This window comes from Poromitra crassiceps (assembly GCF_964638095.1).
Source record: "Poromitra crassiceps genome assembly, chromosome: 4".
In the NCBI taxonomy this organism is placed as follows: domain Eukaryota; kingdom Metazoa; phylum Chordata; class Actinopteri; order Beryciformes; family Melamphaidae; genus Poromitra; species Poromitra crassiceps.
The window spans coordinates 53082451-53109950 of NC_139626.1; the positions used below are offsets into that span (position 1 = coordinate 53082451).

General features: G+C 44.0%; 3 protein-coding genes across 3 annotated transcripts in view; 2 read left to right on the forward strand and 1 right to left on the reverse strand.

Moving 5' to 3' along the window:
• lcor (ligand dependent nuclear receptor corepressor) overlaps positions 1-13329 on the reverse strand; it is a gene marked incomplete at both ends in the record, with an annotated part of 117672 nt that extends 104343 nt beyond the window's left edge. The window contains one exon of the mRNA XM_083635965.1: positions 13233-13329. Within this exon, the coding sequence (XP_083492091.1) occupies positions 13233-13329 (97 nt within the window). The remainder of the gene's footprint in view (positions 1-13232) is intronic.
• LOC310774922 (uncharacterized protein) lies at positions 2521-7085 on the forward strand (the record flags this gene model as incomplete). The annotated part of the gene is made up of 6 exons (XM_083635015.1): positions 2521-2562; positions 3295-3394; positions 3831-4004; positions 5689-5821; positions 5955-6090; positions 6776-7085. 5 exons carry the CDS (start codon positions 2521-2523, stop codon positions 6070-6072), a joined length of 567 nt encoding a protein of 188 aa, XP_083491141.1. The 3' UTR covers positions 6073-6090; positions 6776-7085.
• A 1641-nt stretch (positions 13330-14970) lies between the features above and the next one.
• LOC310774561 (MORN repeat-containing protein 4-like) overlaps positions 14971-27500 on the forward strand; it is a gene marked incomplete at its 3' end in the record, with an annotated part of 31825 nt that continues 19295 nt past the window's right edge. Inside the window, exons 1-2 of the mRNA XM_083634651.1 lie at positions 14971-15055; positions 18256-18327. Of these exons, the coding sequence (XP_083490777.1) occupies positions 18261-18327 (67 nt within the window). The 5' untranslated portion in view covers positions 14971-15055; positions 18256-18260. The remainder of the gene's footprint in view (positions 15056-18255; positions 18328-27500) is intronic.

The following is a 27500-nucleotide window of genomic DNA, read 5'->3' on the forward strand; positions in this document are numbered from 1 at the left end:
GTGAAGGGTGTTGCAGCCAGTAGAGAGAAGAACCCCTTGCAGACTGTGAGGAATTTAAAGAGGGAGCAACGCTTTGTTTCCCACTTTTGGCAACCCAGACAACATGCTGGAATAGGGACTAAAATCAACTGGTACCAATGGCCAATAATGTGAAGCTGCTGAAAATAGGACAACTTCTCCAGATACTATAGCATGTAAGAACTGTACGTTCTCCACTCACACTCAATACAGTAGCTATTTTTTGTACTACAGAACAATGTACACTTATCTACAGAGTTGTATCTATGTAGGCTTTTTATATACATTTTTAATAATAAAATGCTGACATACTCATGACTACATTGTACATGTCTTGTTATTATTTTGTTATAATAATAATATAATGTAGTAGTACTGTATATTTACTAACATTTAGATGTGTTGAAATGTGTTGCATATCCTTTTTTTGTTATCAATTATTTTCTCATAAGAAGAGAAGTGCAAGAATACATTAATAACATTTACAATATCAATTCAGTTCAACAGTTCAGTTCTTCCCCCCATTTATTCTTAATACCCTCCCCCCTAAGTGGGAAATGTGTTGCATCTCTTGTGTTGAAAAGTACTTTACATCTGTGTCTTTCCAACGGTGTCTGTTGGAAGAGATAATGTTGGAAGATGTCTTGAGATCACATTGTTTTGTTTTTCCTTTTTTAATCCTTCTTCATCCCATATATTACTAATGTGCTAAATAAAGCACATTAGTAAATATATGGCATGAAAAACTAAGGGATTAAAAAGGGAAAAACAAGACATCTTGGGACGTTGATATTTCCAAGACATCTTAAGACATCTCGAGACATCTTAAGACGCATGTCTATAGACACGTCTTATAGACATGTCTTCAATTTTCAAGATGTCTTAAGATGTCTTGAAAAATGTGTCTCAAGACATCTAGGGACGTTGATATTTCCAAGACATCTTAAGACATCTCGAGACATCTTAAGACATCTCGAGACATCTTAAGACATCTCGAGACATCTTAAGACGCATGTCTATAGACACGTCTTATAGACATGTCTTCAATTTTCAAGACGTCTTAAGATGTCTTGAAAAATGTGTCTTAAGACACGTCTTAAGACATCTCAAGACATGGTGATGACTGGGTATGAAGGTGAAGGCCATCTGCATATATTACTGACATTGCACAGTAAAAACTCCTGGGCTGTTTGTGTAAACATATAGTTGGTCTATTCACCTGGGTCAAGTATTCTGGGCTAGCTGTGGTACTATAAACACACTCTTGGGCTGCTCATAGCCCAATATGATTGGGTAAGAGGGCTTTAAGGGGGTATTTTGCGGTTGGACATCTGGTTGGGCTACTCTGGCCCATGTCCTGGTCCATTCATTTTCCCGCCGGCCCCTCAGTCCAGTGGAATTTTCTGGAAGCAGCAGCTTGTCTCCCTCCTCTCCCATATTAAGAAGTGAGCAGGATTTTACGGTAGGTTATATGAATACCTATTTATATTATTTTTAAATAAGTTGTGGTAAAAGCATGAGCTCAGTTCACTGATGGCATCATGGGGGATTTAGTGGCTTTCATTCTGTGTGTAACGGGATGTAGAAACACACTTCAAGGCTGCTACATGTCCAGGAGGCCTGACAGTAGCTAGCCAGTAGGCTACCCCCTCCCTACTGTAACCTAGATCCGGGCACTGCTGTCGACTCAACACAGCTTATGTGAAACTGCCATGGGTGTAGCATTACATAGCATAACTGCTATGTTTTTAACTTTATGTTACCGGTTCGCATGTTGTGGAGTGGATGGGAACTCTGTGGGTTCGGCTCCACGGTAAAAACAACAAACAAAACAGCAACACATAGCGTTAACGTTATTGAATGGATTGTTGTTTATCAGAGAGGAACAAGGCAAGCTAACTAGCTAACGCTAATTTTGGCTAGTGACTGACTTGTCTCTAAAAAAAACGAGTGGACAAGCTTTTTTACTTTTGTTAACAATGGTGATTCTGCCCTGCAGTTGGAGACTACCTAATGCTACAGCAGTCCGAGATGTCTTGAATGAGGTTATTTGAGATGGGTGAGTAACATTAGCCAATTTATAATTGCAAGAGGCTGATGCTAACGTTAGCTAGCTATGACAATAAATCGGGTGGGGAGTAGATAACCTCAGCCTTTAGCAACTTTGCTAACGCTAAATGTTTAGCAGTGATTTTATGATCTAGACGATACAAACAAGGTATTGATCATATAACGTTATGGATTGTTTTCTGATCCAAGGAGTCAGGAGGTGGGAAGACATGTTTTAGTGGAGGAAAAAACAGCTGCAAGTAATGTATTTAACGCTAAGTAGCGCTACCATCATGTTCAATGAAGCCAGCCTTCCCTATTTGGCTGGCTAGCTACAACGTGAACGTAACTGCAAGGAGGAAACTCTTTAGGATTATTATCAATCCCGTTTTTTGATTTAAAGTTGGAGTTGGTGGAAAACCTGGGATTGATGCTTTTTGGCGTGGAGAGTGCATGGTCATGGGCCAGGAAGTTATCCGCATCACCACATCAAGGGTAACGTTACGTTATTAAAAATATTCTGGCTGGCAGTGTTTGTAGCTAGTGCATGTCAGTGACATACTCTCTACTTCTCTTTCACTGTGCATACTGTGTGTGTGTGTGTGTGTGTGTGCTGCGTGTGTCTGTGTGTGTGTGTGTGTGTGTGTGTGTGTGTGTGTGTGTGTGTGTGTGTGTTGCGTGCGTGCGTGCGTGTGTGTGTGTGTGTGTGGATGATGTAGACTAGCCTATATTTTGGGGATGGTATGGACAGATATTTGGTTTAATGATATGTTGTGTACAACATGGACTTAAGCATTTGGATGTGATGTGCCCCCTTATGACATCAGTGTTGACATCATCAGTCTTATGCCTCTGTGTGTGTGTGTGTGTGTGTGTGTGTGTGTGTGTGTGTGTGTGTGTGTGTGTGTGTGTGTGTGTGCGCCTGATGACATCACTTCCAGTTGAGTGACATCACTTCCTGCACGAGTTGCACCTCGGGGCGAGCTGCAGAGTGAAGTAATTGGCGGCAGCTGGCATTTTTCGGGATTGGTGGTGCCGAGCAAACCCGAGGGGCGAAGGGACACAGACGGGACCACAACGGGGGGAAACAGCCCTTGGAGTAAGCACAGGATCAATGCTCTCAATGCATCAGAAAAGGAGAGGTCATCTCCTAGATCCTGAATCCTTGCGTGTGAGTAATCTGTTAGCCTGGCCAGCTGACTCACTCACCTGTTCTCTCCCTTCCAGTTTGGGCTGCCGAATGAGCCGTCATCGTGGAACCCTGTGGTCAAGATAGGACTCCCGTTGCTCGCCATCCCCATCTCCAAGCGCTACCCAGCGTCTCCAGGCACCATCTCCCTCTCAAACGCTATCTAGCGTCTGCAAACACCATCACCATCTCCAAACGCTATATCTAGCATCATCAATGTCATCGCCCACGCAGGACGCACAGCCAACACGCCGCAGGTAGGTAAAACTACAGTATACAAAAACTGCTTTGATGTAGTAATTTTACAAAGTTTCAAATTAATTCCTGAATTTTCTTTTGTTAATAACAATCTCATGAGTAATAGTTGTTTGTCAAATTGTATTTGCCATAAAAAATGTTTAGAGTGATAACACGTTATAGACTAGAGGCTATTTTGCACGGATACAGTATATAGGTGTGCCTTGAGATTTTGTCTCGCCCCTTTGGGTTCGCAAACCACTGCCTGAGACAACATATTACTACCGTTTCAGGCACCTCAGTTGCAGCTCCGAACTGTGCCCTCCAATCCCACCAGTTGTGACCCACTCTGCATCCTCACTCAGACTCAGGAAAGGCCAGTTTGCCGACCTGGCTGCCACAATCAGGTCCTGGGAGGACGACCTAAGCCACCCGCCCATTCGCAAAGAGAATGCCCAAGGGAAGCCTGCTACCGCCTGTGTTCCCAAACTGTCCTCCAGAGACGCCATTGGTAGGTTTTTCCCCCAGTCGTCTTATTCCTCAGCACAAATGGACAATAATGTTATTTCTGTGTCCGTGTCTATTTCAGTGAATCAGATTTTTATTCATTACTTTATTATTACTTATGTTAACTTTCTAATAGTTTATTTGACTACCAGCTCTATTATGAGAGCACAATGCTTACTGATGCATTTCATAAACACTGATAAACTGTATACTGTACAACAGGCTAGACAGACTGCAGTTTCTGCGGGGGTATTGCGAGAAAAACGGCAATAGGTCTTTAAGCTTATTATTATGTCCATTAATTTTGCCTAATGTCAACATTGTTTGAGCATAAATAGCCCAATCTGCGAACCCAGAGTCTTTTTCGGCACGTAAATAGACTCTGGGACAGCCGTAACTTTTTTTTAGGATTCCTGTACAGCGCGGATCTTCCGCCTGGGACTTCCACTTCCGCGCAGCGGTGCCTTTTAAAAACATACATTGCGTCGCTTTTATTTTGAATACTAAATGTCAAAATGTGTATATAATATATTCACTAGCGTTCAGGAACGGAACTCTTATATTCACCGGTACAACAAAAGTGCACTGCGCGGAGGCAGAAGTCCCGGGCGGAAGATTCACGCTGTACAGGAAGCCTAAAAAAAAGGTACGGCTGTCCCAGAGTCCCAGATTGTGAATAGCCTAACCTACTTACTCATAAGCTGTAGGCACGGAGCATTCCTCCTGTTGCAGTCGTGGATCGTATAGGCTACTTTTTTACTTTCACTTATGCCTTTCACCTTGCTGTGTGAGGTGGTTTCCTCTTTTCTTTTTTTAATGAATGAGCTGAGCTTCAATCTGTCTTCCCGCGGGGACTTTTTAAGACAGATGTCGATTCGGTGCTATGACTACCTCCACTGGCGGAACGAAAGGCGTAACAAAATGACACTCTATTACGTTCCTGTGACTTTTAGACAGGAGGCGAGGCGTAACGATGCCACAGTGATTGCGGCTTTCACAGGCTGTGTAAAAGGGGCTTAGGTCTGGAGTAATCTCTGGGCTTCTGCAGCCAAGCAAAGACCAACAGATGTAGCCTATAGAGGGGGAAAACACCGCCTACCTCAAAACTTCACTATAGAAAAAAATAACAACATTGCAACAAAATCAGCATCTGTGTATGAATTTCTAAAATCCAATATCACTTAGGCATAGCATTACTTCAACATAACACATATTACAGGCACATTGCTAAATGTGCTTGAGAAATTAAATGGTACAAAGAACTGAGCAAGTACAAACAGGGATGCAAACACCGTGCATGGCGATTTTTTCCCATGTAAATTTAGGTTGGTATTTAGGTCTTTTCCTGGGATGCGTTTTGTGGCAGGCTGATTGCATGTTCCTTTGCATCTACATTAAACTAAGATATAGATTTTTTTCTTTTAATATTTGCTTGGTTATTTTTGCAGACATTAACATTTTTGGTGGGCTGAGCATTGCTTGTGCCTCCTTTTGGATTCAGTTCTGTTTGATGTCAAATGTCTCTTTTGTGACGTCATGCACGTAGCAGTGTGAGCTGTGGTTGGTCTAATGTGGGGACAGACAGACAGATAAATGCCCTCACTAGCTAATCATATATCATCTATATTGTAGATCATCTCTGTCCTCCTATCCCTTCACTCTTCCATTCTCTCCTCTTTTCTCCCCAGAAGATGCAATGTACACTGAGCCCTGGGAGGAGGACGGTGCACCTTTGAAGAAACAGAAGCTTCTGGAGCTCTGCAAGTTCAAAAGTGGAGACGAGTGTCTGTACCAGTACCATCACTCGACAATGCAGTGCAAGTGAGTTTTTTAACAAACAAAAAAGGGACAAAGGCATTTTTTTTTAATCACTCAAGGCATTAGACTTAATTTAATGTGGAGCTAAATTGCTTAAAAATTAATTAATATTTATGTCTTGTTTTTCTTTCTGTAGGACTTTTCCCACCTGCAAATTTTGGGATAAATGCCACTTTGTCCATCCGAACATGATGCAAGGTGCACCAAGCCAGACTGTCCTTTCACTCATGTCAGCAGCCACAAAAGCACAGTAGCCTCTCCGCCCAGGCCAGGTGAAGTCTCATTCTCACTGTGACTAATACTACTACTAACCCCTGGCTCTTTGTCAGGAGATCACACATATGAGATCACACATATGAGATGACACAGACTCATATTTATGCCTCCGCTGGCGATAGCTGAGCCGGAGGCATTATGGTTTCGGGTTGTCTGTACATCCGTCTCATGTTCGTTAACGCGATATCTCAAGAACGCCTTGAAGGAATTTCATCACATTTGGCTCAAACATGCACTTGGACTCAAGGATGAACTGATTAAATTTGTGACCTAACAAATGCCATTTTCTACCTCGTTAACGCAATATCTCAGGAACGCCTCGACTGAATTTCATCACATTTGGCTCAAACATCCATGTGGACTCAAGGATGAACGGAATACATTTTGGTGGCCAAAGGTCAAGGTCACTGTGACCTCACGAATGCCATTTTCAAGCTCGATGCAATCTCTCAGTAACGCCTGAATTTCTTCACATTTGGCTCAAACATCCAAGTCTGGACATGCATGGATGTCGACTGCTCACTTGTTGGCGGAGGCATATATCCGCAGTGCGGTCGTTCTTCTAGTTAGAAATGTGTGTTTTATTCCTACTCATGCCTTCACTCAGGAAAATATACGAGCATTGGAGGGGAAAAAGTGCATTCCAATAAATGTTTTTCCTCTTGTCTGTTTGCTGCCCAGTGTAAACGCGATGGATCTACCTTCTACCACAGTCACCACAGCTGTGCCTCCGAGACATGCCCTGAAGTGGACTAAAACTCAGAGCAGGTGAGCAGAGCGGGGATAATGCAGACAACCCAGTGATTTCACCATCATGGGGAAAAAGATGACAACGTGCCAGACGTGCCATGTTTCAGGCCACGGCATCGAAACAGTGACTCTTTGATGGAGGCTGTAGATGTTTGTTTCAAGACTTTCTTTGTGTTTGACATCAATTACACCAAGCGGTGCCTCCCCACCTGGGAATTTCTCCAGCATGCGGTGTATCATATTGACGGACATGAGACCCCATCTGATTCTTTAAGATAAGTGTTTTCAACCTGCACCTATATAGATATAGATATATCTATATCTATATCTATATCTATATATAGATATAGATATAGATATATATAGATATATAGATATATATAGATATAGATATTGATATATAGATATACATATTGATATATAGATATGTGTGTGTATATGTGTGTGTGTGTTAAAGCAGTGATTCTTAACCTTTTTCATATCAAGGACCCCTAATTCAGTCCACATTAGATGTACAGACCTTAGATGTACACTACAGAGATGTACAGTCTCTTGAACTCAAATCTGAGAATGTTTTTATTGTCAGATATCATTTTGTCCAGAAGCCCATGATGGTATGTAGGTAGAGAGAGAACAGAGAATCTAATCTAAATACTTGCAGTATTATACTTTCTCTAATTGTGTCAACGTCTTGTAAATGAAATAATGCTGAAGTTTAACAATTCATCAGTTATAACTCCCTCAAGGACCCCTGGTGGTCCCCAAAGCCCACGTTACAAACAGATTGATACATTTTTTTTTTTTTTATACACTGATTTTATGCTATGCTTATGCTATTCACTGTTTGTGTTTAAGAAGCTGTTCCATCAACTGGTGTTTTTATATACAGCCATTTTGCAAGATACTGAGGGAAGTAGATATACTGAGATTATATGCATCCAAACCTGAGCAATGTGATTTGTTTGTTGGTTTATTTAGCCTGCCTGTATACACAAAGCCACATTAGAGGTACATGGCTTTGTGTGTACCCTTGTGCAGCTGTACATTTTGTAAAATGTAATTAAATGCACATTTACAGTGGCCTTTTTTGTATAGTGTGTTTGTATGATTATGGGAAATTATTATTAATCAAACAAAATAATATTTGTAATAATAATAATAACAATAATAATAATAGTTATATAATAATAACTATTATTATTATTATTATTATTATTATTATTATTATTATTATTATTATTATAGCCCAGAATATGGGTAATGTTTAACCCAGCAATAAAGTTAATTTCACTCAAGGTTGGGTCAAATGAACACCCCAGCAAATAGCCCAATGTATGGTTAATATAACCCAGCAATAGAGTTAATGTAACTCACTAGGTGGGTCAAATGAACAACCCAGTATTATGGGCTAAATAGTAAAACCCAGCACCTGGGCTAAATCAGCCCACCATGTGTCCTGTCCAATAGTGACCCAGGGGGGGGGTTAAGGTTGGGTTGTTTTTTAGCCCAGTAGTTTTAAGAGTGTGTGATTGATACAAAAAGTGGGTTGAAAAATCTGCGAAACCTTCCTTTAAGTTTACTGCTCTCTCAAATATGATTGTGGGTTTCAAGAGATAATGATCTTAATAAACATCTAAGAGGTAAGAGAGGAGGTAGCTAATATTAGGAAGCCTATTAGCGCTCTGCTACTAACTGAGAGAACACAGTCAATCAATGCTAAGTTATCTACGGTTAGCCAGTTAGCCTAGCTGACCTTCGCGTTCAAACTAGGCATACTAGCTTATAGCTATGTAGTTCAGTGGTTCTCAATGTGGGGTCCGGGGAATCACCAGGGGTCCTTGAGGGCATCCCCAGCAAAGTGGTGAATTATTATTAAACTTCAATTAGACACAATTACATGTAGAAGAATTACTATTTTGATCACAATGTCACTGTCATCTATGGAATTCTGAACAAAATCATATCTACTGTGGCATGAAAAATATTCTCTTTCTGGTTATTTGGCTCCGCCCATTAACGTCTAGCTCAACCAATGAGATTATCCTACCTCAGACAAAGGTTTCTACAACTAAAAACTCCAATGTGCCATCAAGACTCACCTCTCTCTCTCTCTTTCTGTTTCTCTCTCTCTGTCTCTCTCTAACAGAGACAATCAAATTAGTCACCCTCCGTTACCTACTCTATGTGCCAAAGGAATGAGCGGTTGGCCTGTAATTACTACCAACTAATAATGTTAACCTTTCAGTGGCGTGCCTCCTGTATCACATGACCATACCCAGAGAGAGCCTCCTGTATCACATGACCGCATACCCAGAGAGAGCCTCCTGTATCACATGACCGCATACCCAGAGAGAGCCTCCTGTATCACATGACCATACCCAGAGAGAGCCTCCTGTATCACATGACCATACCCAGAGAGAGCCTCCTGTATCACATGACCATACCCAGAGAGAGCCTCCTGTATCACATGACCATACCCAGAGAGAGCCTCCTGTATCACATGACCATACCCAGAGAGAGCCTCCTGTATCAGATCACACCTTCCTTCACATACAGTGCAGTACTGCCATTTTGGCTTTTGCATTTTAGATTAAAATGGTCCATGGCCACAATCAGATTAATAACACGTGTATAAATTGGCACGTGTATTTTTTCAGGTTTTGGCTGGGGGTGGGGGGACTAATTAGATAGATGGGCTATCTGCCATTTGGCAAAAGTGACACCTCTTAAAAATGATTGATGATGACACAAAATTAAAATGTAAAACAGTTGAAGGACAGTATAGCCTAATTAAGTGACTGGTTGAAGAAATTATGAGACTTTTACAAACTGGATCCTCAATACTTTGGAGCGGTGGTTCTGAACGTGGGGTCTTGGCGGGTCCAGCAGGGGACTGGGTCCTTGAGTGGATTCCAGGGGATCGCCAACAAATTGATGAATTGTTAATTCACCATGATTTAATTTGTTACTTCACCATGATTTAATTTACAAGAAGTTAACACCATTGGAGAGATGTATGTATGGAGAATGACTGAATGAATTTTGCCCCCCCCCCCCCCCACCCCCCCCCCCCCCCCCCACCCCCCCCCCCCCCCCCATATTTTTTTTTTAACCTGTACATTCATTTTTCCCCTTTTCGTTTTCATTTTAATTTGGGGGTTATAGGATGGATATTTTATTTTTTTGAAGATTTGGCTCTCTCAGACAGCCTATCCGACAGGTTTCTCAAAGTGAAACCCAAGTTGTCAAGGGTCAAGACCACAAGACTGACCTAACCCCCCCCCCCCCTCCCCCCCATCAGGTTACAATTCGCTCTACTTTTGATTGTGATAATTAGGCCTGCTTTTATCAATTTCAAACAAGTTATGGACAATTCTGCAATTTTCCATGTTTTAGAGCTTATTCCATTTTTATTACCAAATTCCATTCCGTCCTTTTTTTCCTGCATTGCGGAAATCATAATGTGCCCATCACTGTTATCTATATTCTGGACAAAATCACATCTAAAAAGAAAAACATTCTCAAATTTGGGTCGGCGAGACAAAATCTCATCAACTGGGGGGTCCGTGACCCTAACGTGGACTAAATTAGCGGTCCTATATGTAAAAGGTTCAGAAATTAATCACTGCATTGCGTAATAAGGATGAGTGATTTTTCCAGAAGATATAGCATTTTCAAAGATATAATATTTTCAAAGATATAGATATAAGATAGAGTATTTTCAAAGCAATCTCTTCTGCTGGCCAGAGGGGAACAAATATTTTCAGAGGTTCCAGTGTTTCACAGCTGTAAATCTGATGAGCCTTCAAACAATAAGTGTTTCAATCTGAGCATTGATAGCCGCTGCTGAGTTCACTGCTGCTCACCATGTAGAGCAAACCAGACTGTCAACACACAGACATGTGCTTCAGCAAATACACCTAACTAAAGCATAGCCTAAGTCCATGCACACACACACACACACACACACACACACACACACACACACAAGACACCACCCCGTCTGAGACAAATAGATGTGTTGACTGATATATTCACACACTATACAATGTTCCTATATGGGTTATGTGCTAGTGACCTTAATACTTTATGGTATGTTTATCTCCCATAGAATCAGTATAACATTAGATTACTATAGGGACTTATAGCCTATACAGTAGTTTGTAATAGACTGTAGTGGGAATTATGATAACCTTATGATAACGTTCATAATACGTCATAATAGCCTTAGCCTATGATAGCTACTGTATCATTATAGGGACTTTTAGTTGTACTGTGATATCTGAATAACATCCTTAAGTTTATTGGTTAAATAACTACAGTTGTTTTTCATTACAACAACCCTTGAAAATGTGTCTCCTCAATTTGTAGCCTAATTTCAGTTTAGGCTCAACATCAGCCTCTCACTAATAGCACTCCCCTAGTGGCCTATTAAGGCATTAAAAGAACACTAATTAGATAATAGCCTACATGACAAATGTAGGCAAAAGCTACAAGAAGCAGCCTGTGTTATTGTTATGTAGTGGAGGATAAACCCACATTAACTCAGTTTAATCATGCTTTATTTGTGGAATTGAGTGTTTTTAGACCCAAATCTTAATTAGGCTAGATAAGTGTGTAGGCTATATCATAGTAGGCCGTTGTCATCTAAACGTGGCCTTAGTTCAGTGGTTCTCAACGTGGGGTCCGGGGACCACCAAGGGTCCTTGAGGGTGACAGTGGGGGTCCCCAGAAAATGGATGAGAATGTAAACGTCACTATTATTTCATTTACAATAAGTTAACGCCTTAGAAGAGAATGTAGAATGACTGTTTTGATCATCTAGTCACTGTTATCTATTAGTCATCCTGGACGAATTTGGGTTCAAACTGGTGTAAGACATGGATGAAACGCAGATTTGTGTTTACACTGATGGCTGATGTGATTCCATCTGGAGGTCATATATTTATTTACCACTAATACATCCCCGATTATAATGACTTCTCACTCAAAATCCCCGCAGAGAATCCGAGAATCAGGACATGATAGATGTTATGAAGCGGCTGGATGGTTAAGTGGGTCGGGTGACAGGTCAACGCGCAACATCTGGACGGAGAGACGCAGGGATCCAAAAACAAGCGGAGCCGCAACACCCCGCTCCCCCGGCGGGGCTGCGGCTCTGCTCTGCCCGATAAAAGCCAGATTAGGAGCGCGGCTGAAACCGAGGAAACCCGGGGAGAGGTTAGGAGATCAGAGGCGAAGAGTGGATGATAATCTCACCATAACATCGGATAGGGCGATCTAACCGGATTAAAACGGAGCTAATGAAATATACTACGAGAAATGGAGGATATCTGGGGAGGAGGGGGCGGGGGAGAGAGAGAGAGAGATCATGATGTATGGATGAGAAAATCCCAAATAACTGCGGACATGAACTAATGGCGAAAGGCTGCAAAGGTTATGGAGTGGATTTGATCAATTCGCAAATACTATAACACAGAAACGTGTGTGGCATTATGCTTAATTGCTGCACAGGCTTCGAGTCCGTCTGTCCTCCCATGAACATTAAAAACATATAGCCGAGTATAGGCTAAATATCTCTTAATGCAAACATGCGCTCAACAAATCTCAGTCGCAGAGTTTCTTTCTATCATCCATTATCCAAGCGCTTTAACCCTTTCAACAAGTCCCAGCCAGGTTCACCGGAGAGCTGCACCGAGCAAGGCATCTCTCTCTCCGGCCGTCACCCCCCACCTTCCCCCTAAAACACAAAATTATCTCCGCTGACATTTCCCCCAATGCAGCAATGCGCGCTCCCAAATGCCGATTTCCAGGGCAGCGGAGGGGGAGCGCGCAGCGCCCAAAAGCCCCGGCGTCATGTTGGTTTGGAGTCTCCAGAGCGCGCGTCGCCCTCCCCCACCAAAAACACGGCGGCGCGCACACGGGCACGGGCCGGCGGGGCAGCCGATTGGCTGAGGCGCGGCTCCATCTGCACACGTGACCATGCTCTGCTTACAATAAATAAACAGCGATAGAATAATGTCAAAATAAATATCCCTCTGGATAGACTGTGGCTAAAACAGCACGGGACAAGCAGGGCAGGTGGCACACACACCTGGCGACAGGACAGACACCAGCAGCACCCAAAAGTCACAGCCGAACATAGGAGGCTATGTCCGGTGGGAGGCGGACAGCGCCAGCCAACAGCCGTGCGTAACAAAAAATGACAGCTTCACCGACAGAGAGCCTATAGGTTTCCCTGCCTGGACACACCAGCCCCGAATCTGCTGTTTACACTCCCAAAAACACCCCAACGCACACACAGGCACACGGGGGTTGGGAGGGGGGGGGGCGCTCCGCCCGGCCGACCCCCCCGCACAGGCACACAGAGAATGGCAAACGAGCTTACCTACACAGTGAATGAGTTTGTGCCTCCAAGAGTCAAGTTCCTGCCGAAAGTCGCGCCTCTCTATCGTGCATTGCTGCCTTTTGCACAGACTCGCCATTTTCTATCGGCCCCTCCCGTGGGCGCGCACATACTGCTGGCTGCTTCCCTGCGCGCACGTCACGCAGCTCGGGCTGGGTGGAGTGAGATATGAAGGGGCTGCCTGCCTGCCTGCCTGCAGCAGCATCCCCCCTTTCGTTTGTCCCACCCACCAAAAACGCCCCCCCCCCCCCACCAACCCACCTTCCTCCAGCATCTCGGCTTGAGGATGTGCTGTCATCGGTGCTTTACTGGGATGTTTGTGTTTTATAATGTTCAAGGGGAGCAGTGCACAGGGCGCCTCTGCTCCAAATTTGCCATGGCTTAAAGCTATGTATGTGTGTCAAAGGGCACGGGTGCGCCGGGGATTTTAAATGCGTGCAAGACACTGCATTGTTTAAATTAATAGATGCGTTAACGCATCATAGCGCCTACAGGCAGTATAGCGTCTAGACCTACAGACTATAGTCGCAGTAGTAAATAAAGTACAGGGCAGGCTAGGTTATTATGATGGCTAGAAAAAGGCGTTGTTGTTATCAGAACTATCTGGAGTATAATGACTTGAAAATAAGGGCCTAGAGCTTTTTGGTATGACCCATGTGAACAGAGTGACTGTCTGGAAAATCCCCTAAATATTCCTGTAGCCTCACAGCCTGTGCCTGTAGAAAGCAGATATATATCGCCTATTAGGCTATTATTAGTTTTATGGTATCACCATGTTTCAGTGGTCTTTTCATATGTATCTGTTCCTTGTCAGATTACGTTCTCTTTTTGATTAGGGGCTAGGTTCCCTTACTAATTAGACTAATTAAAGTAAACGCCACTGCTATTTGAACCCAATATGCTGCACCTGTCCCACTGTGTTTTCCATGTATGGCCCACACACCCCTTCTGAATTTGACCTAATTTTGAATTGTTTTTTTCGGATTGTGTTACAATGACTTGTGGTTAGCGTTTCATCAAAACATATTATTCTATTGTATTAATGTTATTATAGCCTGTGCTAATTGTTCACTGTTTAGACTTGTCATGGTTTAGCTCAACTTTGGCTCATTGTATGTTGCCCCCCCCCCCTCCTCCCACAGAAATTAAATCAGTTCAGAGGGCTTTCGTTTGATTCGTGTTGCTGGGAGGGTCACCTTGTTTTTTAAGCTATTTGCGGAATAAAAGGAGATTAAGCGCTTTACTTTGCCTTATTGGCTTTGGATCCATATCATCTCACTTGACAAAAACCTCACCCATCATGCAGCTGTTTTTGCGCATTGGGAGAAGCGTAAATCAAGTTCCATAAAACTGGCCAAAACGTAGGCCTAATCACCAAATTGATACATGAAATGACATAATATCATTAAGAGGGGCCTCGCTGCCGTTTTATAATCCTACAGAGACGGGTGGGCGGCACATAAAAGACAAGGGCAAACGCTTTAACAGAGGAGCACTCCGGCTAATTAAGTGGTTGAACTCCGGGCAGGCTGAGCGCTGCTGCTGCCCGCAACAAAGATGTCCGCCGTGGAGGATCGCCCAGGGAAGGCGCAGCCAATAGGGAGACTGCTTGAGTCGAGTTGGAGGCAAAATGGCCAATAGGAGCAGAGAGCGTTGAAGAGGTGCTGAAGCCGCGGTGCAGCTACGGAACAGGCTAATTGTCGCCGAGAGGCGCTGATGTCCACCTGCCTGCCTGCCTGTCTGCCGTGCCGTTCCGTGCTGTCAGTGATGTAGGAAGCGACCCATCTGCTCCTAATAACCTACAGGTAGGCATACCGCGTTGTTTCAGCAGGACAGCTCAGTGTGTGTGTGTGTGTGTGTGTGTGTGTGTGTGTGTGTGTGTGTGTGTGTGTGTGTGTGTGTGGGGCTGTCAGAGCCATGCCGGCAGGAGGAAAGGGATCAGAGCGCCGTTACTGTGGCAACATTAGATGGAGGATACACACTCCTCCAGCGCGTGCCTTGTGACATTCAAGTCAATCTTTAGTCTCACTAAATGCTTCCAGATGTTTTGTCTTCAGTAGAAATGTTGCTTTGTTGCTGCTGTTTGTCTAGCCTCGTTTTCAAACGATAAGACGGAGTGGTGTTGATCTGCGTATAGATAGCCGAGAATCACAATAAGAAATAGGCTACTAGAAATTGTGCGCGCTTTCTGTGCGATTTATGACATCACTGATGATGCGTCACAAATCACTGATGATGTCACTGTGTAGTGGCGATGCGGCGGCGCACGTGATTTAGGGTGGAGACTCTGGAGACGATACGCCATGGGCGGAACATGTGGGATTTATGACATCACTAATCTCGCTGGCCAGCCTCCTCTCCCTTCCTTCCGAGGAAGGGAGACTATGACATCACTGATGATGCCACGATTTCCATCACAAATCTGATGATGTCACGATTTGCGTCATGTTTTGTGTCACTTAAAACAATGCTAACACCACAAAACTGTTTAAATTTTAACGAGGCCAAATAATCATCGGTATGATTATAATGACTAACTGGACATAGGCGATTCTAGGCTTTCCAAACAGGGGTTGCACCACCAAGAAGGTAATAGGACTCCTAGAGTGCTAGCATCTAGGTGCTCCCCCTAGTCAAAGACATTTTGTAAATGTTAAAGTAAAATGCATTAATCTGGTGCACTCTGAGAGCAAAATGAAGAGGCTAGTAGATATGATATAACTTGTCGCAGAACATCAATTTTGGTTTATTTGGTAAAAGTGGAACTGTATTGCTTCTGGTTTTCTTCATTGTTCATTATTTTGTGGAAAGTATTCACTAAAGAGTCTATAGTGAATGCTGCTATTAACTTGTGTTTACTTTTGCTACTAAACCAACATCAGGACATCCAAGCAAGTTCTGACAGAGAGCAATGCCATTGGACCCATTGGACAAACACATTTCCATATCTCCCAGCATGCATTGTTCCTTCCAAACTTTTGACCACAAAGTAAAGTAACCACATTAAATAAGTGGTGAGTGGAAATAATCATTAGCCTATTCTTAGTTAAACATGCAGTTTTGGAACATTCAATAAAGACAAATAAAAAAATAGACTATGACTCGACACCCTAAGTGATACACACATGTTATGAGAGTGGTATATATACCCCTTACACTAATGTCTGTTTTAGTGTAGAATGGTTACTTCCTTGCTCTGCTCTCCCCTAGAGTGCAACGCGGGGCGGCTGGCAGCTTTTGTTTGTTGTTGTTTTGTGAGGGCTACAGAGCGCTCTAGCCGAACTGGCGCCCCAGGCAGGAGGCTGTTTCTTTCGCCTGTAGGGTGAGCCGGCCCTCATCAACTATCGTTTATATGTCAACATAAAATAAAAAATCATCTGGCCACTAGGGGTTGCACGTGCAGCCAGTGCACCAATGTACAATCGCCTATGTAACTGGGTAAAGTCATATAGCCTAATAGAACAGCTAAAACAGTCTGGTAAGTTACATCACTTTACTGTAATGCAGCCTTAAAAAAAGAGGACAACGTTTGTGCCATATCGCGATTATATCCAAACTCTAAGACGATATAGTCTCATATCACAATATCAACATACAGTAATATTGATATATTGCTCCACCACAGCCCTAGTTGCAGTTGGTGATGAACAGTGACAGGAGACAAATGAGCTGTTGACACAATGAAAAGTCTGCAGAGAGTGAGTGGAACACAGGGCAGCATCAGGACCACTCTGCAGGGCAGCATCAGGACCACTCTGCAGGGCAGCATCATTCAGTACCACTCTGCAGGGCAGCATCATTCAGGACCACTCTGCAGGGCAGCATCAGGACCACTCTGCAGGGCAGCATCATTCAGGACCACTCTGCAGGGCAGCATCATTCAGGACCACTCTGCAGGGCAGCAGCATCAGGACCACTCTGCAGGGCAGCATCAGGACCACTCTGCAGGACAGCAACATTCAGGACCACTCTGCAGGACAGCATCATTCAGGACCACTCTGCAGGACAGCATCATTCAGGACCACTCTGCAGGACAGCATCATTCAGGACCACTCTGCAGGGCAGCATCAGGACCACTCTGCAGGGCAGCATCATTCAGGACCACTCTGAAGGGCAGCATCAGGACCACTCTGCAGGACAGCATCAGGACCACTCTGCAGGGCAGCACCAGGACCACTCTGCAGGGCAGCATCAGGACCACTCTGCAGCGCAGCATCATTCAGGACCACTCTGCAGGGCAGCATCAGGACCACTCTGCAAACATAGTTCATAGCAAGAGAGCATATAGGCCTGTTCAGCTGAATGCCAATGGATGTAGCAGGCTAAGGTGCTCTTTGGATGGATGTAGCAGGCTAAGACAGGGTTTCCCAAAGACTGGGTCGTGGGTCGCAGCAGGAGATCTTATTTGGGTCACCAAATCAATTTGCAGAATTTCCTCCACAGTCTAAAACAATGAGACAGCCTGTTAACTCCGTCTAAATGTATTTATTTGGTCTAATTTATGAGGTATTTGACATGTATATGTTTTCAATACCATGTGCATAACACAAAGTTATGATTTACCAAATGTGTATATCCCTTTGAAATGGCTGGTTTACCTACTCAAGATCAAAAGACAGCGATCCCCAAACTCCGGACTGCGGTCCCAGGCGCAAACATATCCGGACTGAGCCCTATAACCTACAGATCATTGAGAATTGTTACATTTTCACTTTGCTTTTCTTTTTTTTACCCTGGGATAAATGTGGGATGACCACACCCCGAGCTAATTTCATAGTGTGTCAAAAGGTGCACACATTATTTCAGATCCAAAACTATGAGCACCGGTGCCCAAATGTCATCTTCAGATTTTAATAATTGTGTGTGTGTGTGTGTGTGTGTGTGTGTGTGTGTGTGTGTGTGTGTGTGTGTGTGTGTGTGTGTGTGTGTTTGTGTGTGTGTGTGTGTGTGTGTGTGTGTGTGTGTGTGTGTGTGTGTGTGTGTGTGTGTGTGTGTGTGCCACCAGGACCCATGACCCTGACAAGAGGTTCGTTCACCTACTCCAGCGGGGAGGAGTACCATGGAGAGTGGAAAGAAGGTCTGTCACCCTCCCATCCTCCATCCATCACAGCCATGTTCACTATGTGATGATACTGCGGTGAAGACAATAATGCCAGTAAGGCAGAGTCTGTGTAATACTCTGATTATGCTGTTAGTCGACGTGAGCAGAATCGCAGTAGTGTTCAGCAAAGTCTTGTCAGACATGTAGCATGCTGTTTTCAGACGGGTGCGAGAACCATTTTAGACCATTTTAGATGAGTGTCAGGCAAACTCGAGGAGGATGGATTTCTCAGAACAACTGCCATAGTTTGTGCATGTGGTGCAATATGTAAAGGATAATCAACGACTAGGTGTGCAATATGTAAAGGATAATCAACGACTAGGTGTGCAATATGTAAAGGATAATCAACGACTAGGTGTGCAATACGTAAGGGATAATCAACGACTAGGTGTGCAATATGTAAAGGATAATCAACGACTAGGTGTGCAATATGTAAAGGATAATCAACGACTAGGTGTGCAATATGTAAAGGATAATCAACGACTAGATGTGCAATATGTAAAGGATAATCAACGACTAGATGTGCAATATGTAGAGGATAATCAACGACTAGGTGTATAATATGTAAGGGATAATCAACGACTAGGTGTATAATATGTAAAGGATAATCAACGACTAGGTGTATAATATGTAAGGGATAATCAACGACTAGATGTATAATATGTAAAGGATAATCAACGACTAGGTGTATAATATGTAAGGGATAATCAACGACTAGGTCTATAATATGTAAAGGATAATCAACGACTAGGTGTGCAATATGTAAAGGATAATCAATGACTAGGTGTGCAATATGTAAAGGATAATCAATGACTAGGTGTGCAATATGTAAAGGATAATCAACGACTAGGTGTGCAATATGTAGGGTATAATCAACGACTAGGTGTATAATATGTAAAGGATAATCAATGACTAGGTGTGCAATATGTAAAGGATAATCAATGACTAGGTGTGCAATATGTAAAGGATAATCAACGACTAGGTGTGCAATATGTAAAGGATAATCAACGACTAGATGTGCAATATGTAAAGGATAATCAACGACTAGATGTATAATATGTAAAGGATAATCAACGACTAGGTGTATAATATGTAAGGGATAATCAACGACTAGGTGTATAATATGTAAAGGATAATCAACAACTAGGTGTATAATATGTAAGGGATAATCAACGACTAATAATATGTAAAGGATAATCAACGACTAGGTGTATAATATGTAAGGGATAATCAACGACTAGGTGTATAATATGTAAAGGATAATCAACGACTAGGTGTGCAATATGTAAAGGATAATCAATGACTAGGTGTGCAATATGTAAAGGATAATCAACGACTAGGTGTGCAATATGTAAAGGATAATCAATGACTAGGTGTGCAATATGTAAAGGATAATCAACGACTAGGTGTGCAATATGTAAAGGATAATCAACGACTAGGTGTGCAATATGTAAAGGATAATCAACGACTAGATGTGCAATATGTAAAGGATAATCAACGACTAGGTGTGCAATATGTAAAGGTAAAGGATAATCAATGAATAGGTGTGCAATATGTAAATGTAAAGGATAATCAACGACTAGATGTGCAATATGTAAAGGATAATCAACGACTAGGTGTGCAATATGTAAAGGTAAAGGATAATCGACGAATAGGTGTGCAATAAGGGATAATCAATGACTAGGTGTGCAATATGTAAGGGATAATCAACGACTAGGTATATAATATGTAAGGGATAATCAACGACTAGGTGGGCAATATGAATGAATGAATGAATGAATAAAGTTTATTTCGCGCCACATCACAAAAAAACAAACATGCGAAACAAAACAAACATACGATGCTGGCCGAAAAGGTTAAGGTAAGGGATACTCCCGCCAGAACCCTATCAAGGACCTCTGGTGGTCCCTGGACCTCACTTTGAGACCCACTAATCTTGTTCTTCTTCATCTCAAATGACTCACAACATGGGCATTTACGGATTGGAAAAAGCAAAAAACGTACCCCCCCCCCTCCCCGTCGGCTTACCGGGCTAAGCCCCCAATGTCTTGAGGACCTAGAAACGCCCCTGTTCTCGTGCAATGGAGATGTTGTTTGCTGTTCCAGTAAATAGGACGAACCTTGGATACGAGCCGGTATGGCACAGGGAAGCTAGTCGGCTCAGCTCATAGAAGCGGAGGTAGCGAGTTGAATAACGTTACTGTGCTGTTTGATTAAACAGCTGTGCAGGTTGGGTAGTGGATGAATTTACAACATGTGATTAGACTTGAGCCGGACTACGTGTGCATTATATGGTTTTAATGCACACCTGCCGGCCAATCACAAATGAGTATTCACCCAGACCATGATATAATGTAACATGGCTATAATTGTTCAGGAAAAATCTCAGAATTCTCTCTGGATAATTGAAATACATACTTCCGTTGTAAACAGGATTAATATGGGGAGTTGTCAACTATGGAATCATGTAAGCGTCTTAACTCTGTTTCCAAGGCTGTCATCCCTCACTCTGCTATCTGTTGCTTTTTGATACTCCTGGGCAGCCACAAGACCAACAACAATCATTAACACGTTCACTGCCAATGGCGAGTTGACTCGTCAAAAAATTCCAACGGTTCACTGCCAATGACGAGTTGAGACGTCAAAAAAAAAAAAAAAAATGTTGACGGTGCTACGTGGATCAATGCCCCCACGTCTCCTATAAAAATATTGGAGCGACCGAACGTGTACAACCCATTCCACCGACCCACTAAGTGGCGACAGTGCTCTCCATTCTAGAGGAAGGCAAGCAAAAAGCAGTGTCAGGAAGCCATTCTCATGAAAATGGATTGGCGAAAACGCTTTCGCGCTTGGGAGCTGGCGGTGGGGTTTTGCAAATTTGCATAATAGATTACGGGTGGAACACACTTTGAAACACGCAGCATAAATAAGACCAGAATCGCAAAAGCTTCATCAAAGCTCTCAGAACCCCAAGAAACGAGCGAGCCCATCCATCCAGACTCGCCCAGCGGCCGCCAGGCAGACAGGCAGACAGGCACAGCAGCAGCAAAGCAGTGAGCTGGTGACGCGAGGTTACAGCAGCAGCAGCAACGAGCTTGTGACACGCTCGCTGCAGCCAAGAAGAACACACACGGAGGGAGGAGTTTGAAGGAAAGGGGTGTTTCCTGCTGTTATGGAGGAAATTACTGTTCAAAACTATTGTTTAGATGTCTGACGTCTTACTGATGCCAAAAATGAATGGTTAAAGTGACTGTTCTATCGAATTTCACAAAAAGCCGTTTATCTCAGAATAAATTTACAGACGCTGAAACCATGCTGTATTCAACTGCTAATGCTTACATAACTACTAACTCTACAAACTAACTCTTTTAGACAGAGAAAGCACACATTCTATTAGTTCTTTTGAGATATTGTGTGTTCACAAAATCCTAACGGAAACGAATCCTCGGCTCTTGAAAGATGAGCCAGAATCCTCAAAAAAAACCTCTGGCAGAAGCTAACTACAGTTTTGAAAAACGGCTGGCAGTGAATGTGTTAATCAGATCAGATTCCATTTTATTGTCCAAGTGTTTGCACATACAAGGAATTCAGACTTGATGTCTGAATTCCTGTCGGTCACATTAAACACAACACAACATTCAGAAAGTATAGTTTATACAAATGGGAATCTGCACCGTAAACACCTGCACCTGTAACTCAGCCTAGAAGAAGTATATACGAGAAAGCAGTATATTACAAATATTAAATAATAGGTATATTAAAAAAACACATTGAAAATATACATTTAGAAAATAATGGTATGTTATGTATATGGTTCTTACTTTGTAGGTATATGGTCTTAGTTTGTAGGATGACTTTGTCACTGTAGTTCCATCCCAGCCTTCTGCCAAACTACTGATCACTTTGCCACTGTAGTTTGTTTGTACAGTTAGGATGAATTTGCCATTGTTGTTTGTTTGCCACTGTAGTTTGTTTGTAGGATGACTTTGCCACTTACCCTTCTCCCAAACTACTGACGCTCAAAGTGCCATCATTTTACAGCTTCAGACAAACATCAGCTGCCCATTACATTTCTACAAACGGCTGATGCAGCATTACCCAAGTGTTTTGTACATAATCGATTGCACAGTGGGTCCAATTGTCCAGTATTCACATCATTATCTTCTATACTGTGTTTGCTATACTGCAAGCATGCAGCCAGAGTATTGTCAGTGAGTATTGTCAGTAAGGAATATTCCTTACTGACAATACTTGACATGTTGTCTTCTATTCTTCTTACTGACAATACTTTGATTTCACGCCCTGTAGTAAGCAGAGTCTTCCTCCAGAGTGCAGTAGACTGACCAGAGCATAGTCAGTTACCTTCGAATGTGCCCACATCACCGAGTTGAGGTTTTGACTGCTTCTGGTCTGTCATCGTGACATGCAACTGCTATTTCTACTGCTATCAGTTGAAAGATCGACTTGTCCAATGAGCGCCGAGGGGAACTAACGATTAGCCAATCACCGTCAATAAACAGCGCAAGAGGCGGGACTAATGCCGTTGTCAAGTGTGCTGAGGAGATCAACAATGGCGGCCGCCACAGATGAGGTAAACGCTGCTATCGAGGCTGATTGAAATCGATTAAAATGATCACTTACTTTTAAATCCGAATAGCACTCTGCTTTGAAGGCATTTATTCAAAAGGGATTTTCTTTTATTATTTTTAAATGTTTTGCGTTCTCCCGATTGGATTAAGTGAACTTTTAGACCAACAGCGCAGTCGTTTAGGTGCAAAACGATTTTTAGAGAACTTTGAGTGGTGCATCTATATAGTGACAGATGTATTTGAAGGTGAACTGTAAGGAATGACGAGTGGTGCATCTATATAGTGACAGGTGTATTTGAAGGTGAACTGTAAGGAATGGTGAGTGGTGCATCTATTTGACTATCGGAGAAAAGTGAGCAGAAATGAGTGACGGCAGCAAACTTGTCTTTGGAATTAATTTGCACTTTCACACAGAGATTTCAGCTCATGGGCAAACACCAGAGAAAACAGTGTCAAACAAACTCAAATCAGTAACCACAGGCAAACACACACACACACGCACACACACACACACACACACACACACACACACACACGCACGCACACACATGCACACACACACACACACACACACACACACACACACACACACACACACACACACGCACACACACAAACACACACACACACACACCATCTGGTGTCAGGGAACCTGCTGAGAAAGGAAATCACACTACCTGAACCAGTTTGACAAAGACACCTAAAACAAGCTTCAGGGCAGCTTAAACAATGAACACATGCGGGATGCTCAGACGGGTGGGATGTCGGGGGGGGGAAACATCTGGATCTCTGCCAAGACCCCACAACCGTTGAGCTAGTTTAGTTGTGATCCACTGATACACACTTTTTGTTTCATAGTTTGTTTATTCATTTTATGTGCAGTGTAAAACAGTCAAGAATAGACGTTCACGTGTGAGCTTTCCCCGCCCCACCATTACGTTAATTTCCAGGTCAGTTTGGGAATTTGAAAAAAAGGAAAAAGGAAAAAATGACGGGAAAAGTATGGAAAATGTTGTGGTTCAGGTCCGATACACACATAATTATAGCTTTTATGTTGTACAGCCACTTTGACAGTTTGAAGAATAACGGTCAGATAGAGGGATGCTCTTATTACGCAGCTGCTGTCAGCATGTACAGTAATATATCAAATACCCTGCAGCAAAATCACATCCAGTCAAGAACATCGGGTCTGCCAGGAAAAAATATGGAATTTTAAAATGGAAACCATGTAGGAACCCTGCCAATCATCTCACATTATTCTGCCATCTGTGGCTGTGAAGAACATTCTTCATCCATACGGTGGTATGGCCTTTAGCAGGGGGCAAGATGCCTGTCTGCATAAATCATATTGAACGCCGGACAAAATCTACAAAACAAATCAAGGTCTGGAAACGATATGGATTTTTGTTTTAATTGAAAATGTGTAGGAACCCTGGTGTGTGTGTGTGTCTGTGTGTGTGTGTGTCTGTGTGTGGGGTCATCAGTGCATACTTTCATGCGTGGGTCCTCTGCGTCCATGCATGCAGAGTCACTGTTTGCACACAAACATGCATGTAAGGTGTGTGTGCGTGCGTGTGTGCATGCGTGTGTGTGTGCGTGCGTGTGCGTGCGTTTGTGCGAGCGTGCATGTGCGTGTGTGTGCATGCGTGCGTGTGTGCGTGCGTGCATGCGCGTGTGTGTGCATGCGTGCGTGCATGTGCATGTGTGTGCGTGTGCATGTGCGTGTGTGTGCATGCGTGCGTGCATGTGCATGTGTGTGCGTGTGCATGTGCGTGTGTGTGCATGCGTGCGTGCATGTGCATGTGTGTGCGTGTGCATGTGCGTGTGTGTGCATGCGTGCGTGTGTGTGTGCGTGCATGTGCGTGCGGGTGCGTGCGCGTCGGCCGGAGGTCCGATGTCACATGAATAATTCAGCGGGCGAAGATCAGGTTACAGGAAGCAGGCTGGTGCCTCCACACGGCCAGGCGGCGCGGCCACGGGCTCACTGCACTGCACTGCACTGCACTGCACTGGACGCCCACGCCGCCGGTTAGCGTCTCCGCATTACCGCTATTGATTGACATAAAAGCCGGACAAATTCAGCTAAAGCCTAATTAGCCAGAGAGCGTGACCTGACACGAGATTGTGAGCGAGAGAGAGAGAGAGAGAGAGAGAGAGAGAGAGAGGAGCCGTAGCCTCAGATTAGAAGAGAGAGAGAGGACGTCCCTCCATACAGTCCACTCGTCCAGCCGTAATCCGTCCTTTCAGCAAAAAGAAAACGGCAAGCTTTTTAGCGCTGTGTGAGGAGCTTACTGTGTGTGTGCTGTGTGAGGAGCTTTACTGTGTGTGTGCTGTGTGAGGAGCTTACTGTGTGTGTGCTGTGTGAGGAGCTTACTGTGTGTGTGCTGTGTGAGGAGCTTACTGTGTGTGTGTGCTGTGTGAGGAGCTTACTGTGTGTGTGCTGTGTGAGGAGCTTACTGTGTGTGTGTGTGCTGTGTGAGGAGCTTACTGTGTGTGTGTGCTGTGTCAGGAGCTTACTGTGTGTGTGTGCTGTGTCAGGAGCTTACTGTGTGTGTGTGCTGTGTGAGGAGCTTACTGTGTGTGTGCTGTGTGAGGAGCTTTACTGTGTGTGTGTGCTGTGTGAGGAGCTTACTGTGTGTGTGTGCTGTGTGAGGAGCTTTACTGTGTGTGTGCTGTGTGAGGAGCTTTATTGTGTGTGTGTGCTGTGTGAGGAGCTTACTGTGTGTGTGCTGTGTGAGGAGCTTACTGTGTGTGTGTGCTGTGTGAGGAGCTTTACTGTGTGTGTGCTGTGTGAGGAGCTTTATTGTGTGTGTGTGCTGTGTGAGGAGCTTACTGTGTGTGTGTGCTGTGTGAGGAGTTTACTGTGTGTGTGCTGTGTGAGGAGCTTACTGTGTGTGTGCTGTGTGAGGAGCTTACTGTGTGTGTGCTGTGTGAGGAGCTTACTGTGTGTGTGCTGTGTGAGGAGCTTACTGTGTGTGTGTGCTGTGTGAGGAGCTTACTGTGTGTGTGTGCTGTGTGTGTGTGCTGTGTGAGGAGCTTACTGTGTGTGTGTGTGCTGTGTGAGGAGCTTACTGTGTGTGTGCTGTGTGAGGAGCTTACTGTGTGTGTGTGCTGTGTGAGGAGCTTACTGTGTGTGTGTGCTGTGTGAGGAGCTTACTGTGTGTGTGTGCTGTGTGAGGAGCTTACTGTGTGTGTGCTGTGTGAGGAGCTTACTGTGTGTCTGCTGTGTGAGGAGCTTTACTGTGTGTCTGCTGTGTGAGGAGCTTATTGTGTGTGTGTGCTGTGTGAGGAGCTTACTGTGTGTGTGCTGTGTGAGGAGCTTTACTGTGTGTGTGCTGTGTGAGGAGCTTTACTGTGTGTGTGCTGTGTGAGGAGCTTACTGTGTGTGTGTGTGTGTGTGTGCTGTGTGAGGAGCTTACTGTGTGTGTGTGCTGTGTGAGGAGCTTACTGTGTGTGTGCTGTGTGAGGAGCTTTACTGTGTGTGTGCTGTGTGAGGAGCTTACTGTGTGTGTGTGTGTGCTGTGTGAGGAGCTTACTGTGTGTGTGTGCTGTGTGAGGAGCTTTACTGTGTGTGTGTGCTGTGTGAGGAGTTTACTGTGTGTGTGCTGGGTGAGGAGCTTTACTGTGTGTGTGCTGTGTGAGGAGCTTACTGTGTGTGTGCTGTGTGAGGAGCTTACTGTGTGTGTGCTGTGTGAGGAGCTTACTGTGTGTGTGTGCTGTGTGAGGAGCTTACTGTGTGTGTGCTGTGTGAGGAGCTTTACTGTGTGTGTGTGTGCTGTGTGAGGAGTTTACTGTGTGTGTGCTGGGTGAGGAGCTTTACTGTGTGTGTGCTGTGCTGTGTGAGGAGCTTACTGTGTGTGTGCTGGGTGAGGAGTTTACTGTGTGTGTGCTGTGTGAGGAGTTTACTGTGTGTGTGCTGTGTGAGGAGTTTACTGTGTGTGTGCTGTGTGAGGAGCTTACTGTGTGTGTGCTGTGTGAGGAGTTTTACTGTGTGTGTGCTGTGTGAGGAGCTTACTGTGTGTGTGTGTGTGTGTGCTGTGTGAGGAGCTTTACTGTGTGTGTGCTGTGTGAGGAGCTTACTGTGTGTGTGTGTGTGTGCTGTGTGAGGAGCTTTACTGTGTGTGTGTGTGTGCTGTGTGAGGAGCTTTACTGTGTGTGTGTGTGCTGTGTGAGGAGCTTTACTGTGTGTGTGCTGTGTGAGGAGCTTACTGTGTGTGTGTGTGCTGTGTGAGGAGCTTTACTGTGTGTGTGCTGTGTGAGGAGCTTTACTGTGTGTGTGCTGTGTGAGGAGCTTTACTGTGTGTGTGCTGTGTGAGGAGCTTACTGTGTGTGTGTGTGTGCTGTGTGAGGAGCTTACTGTGTGTGTACTGTGTGAGGAGCTGATTCCATCCATTTCAATAAAGGCATTCATACTTTTGACACGGCGTGCTCACGGCGGCGCGGCTTCACGCTTGGAAAATCGGCGTCAAATCCTGAGTGATCGCTTCGGGGTGGCGTGAGCGTTGGCGCGCGCGCGGGTGGTGTGAACGGCTTCTTCGCCTGTTAACAAGGACGCCTAAT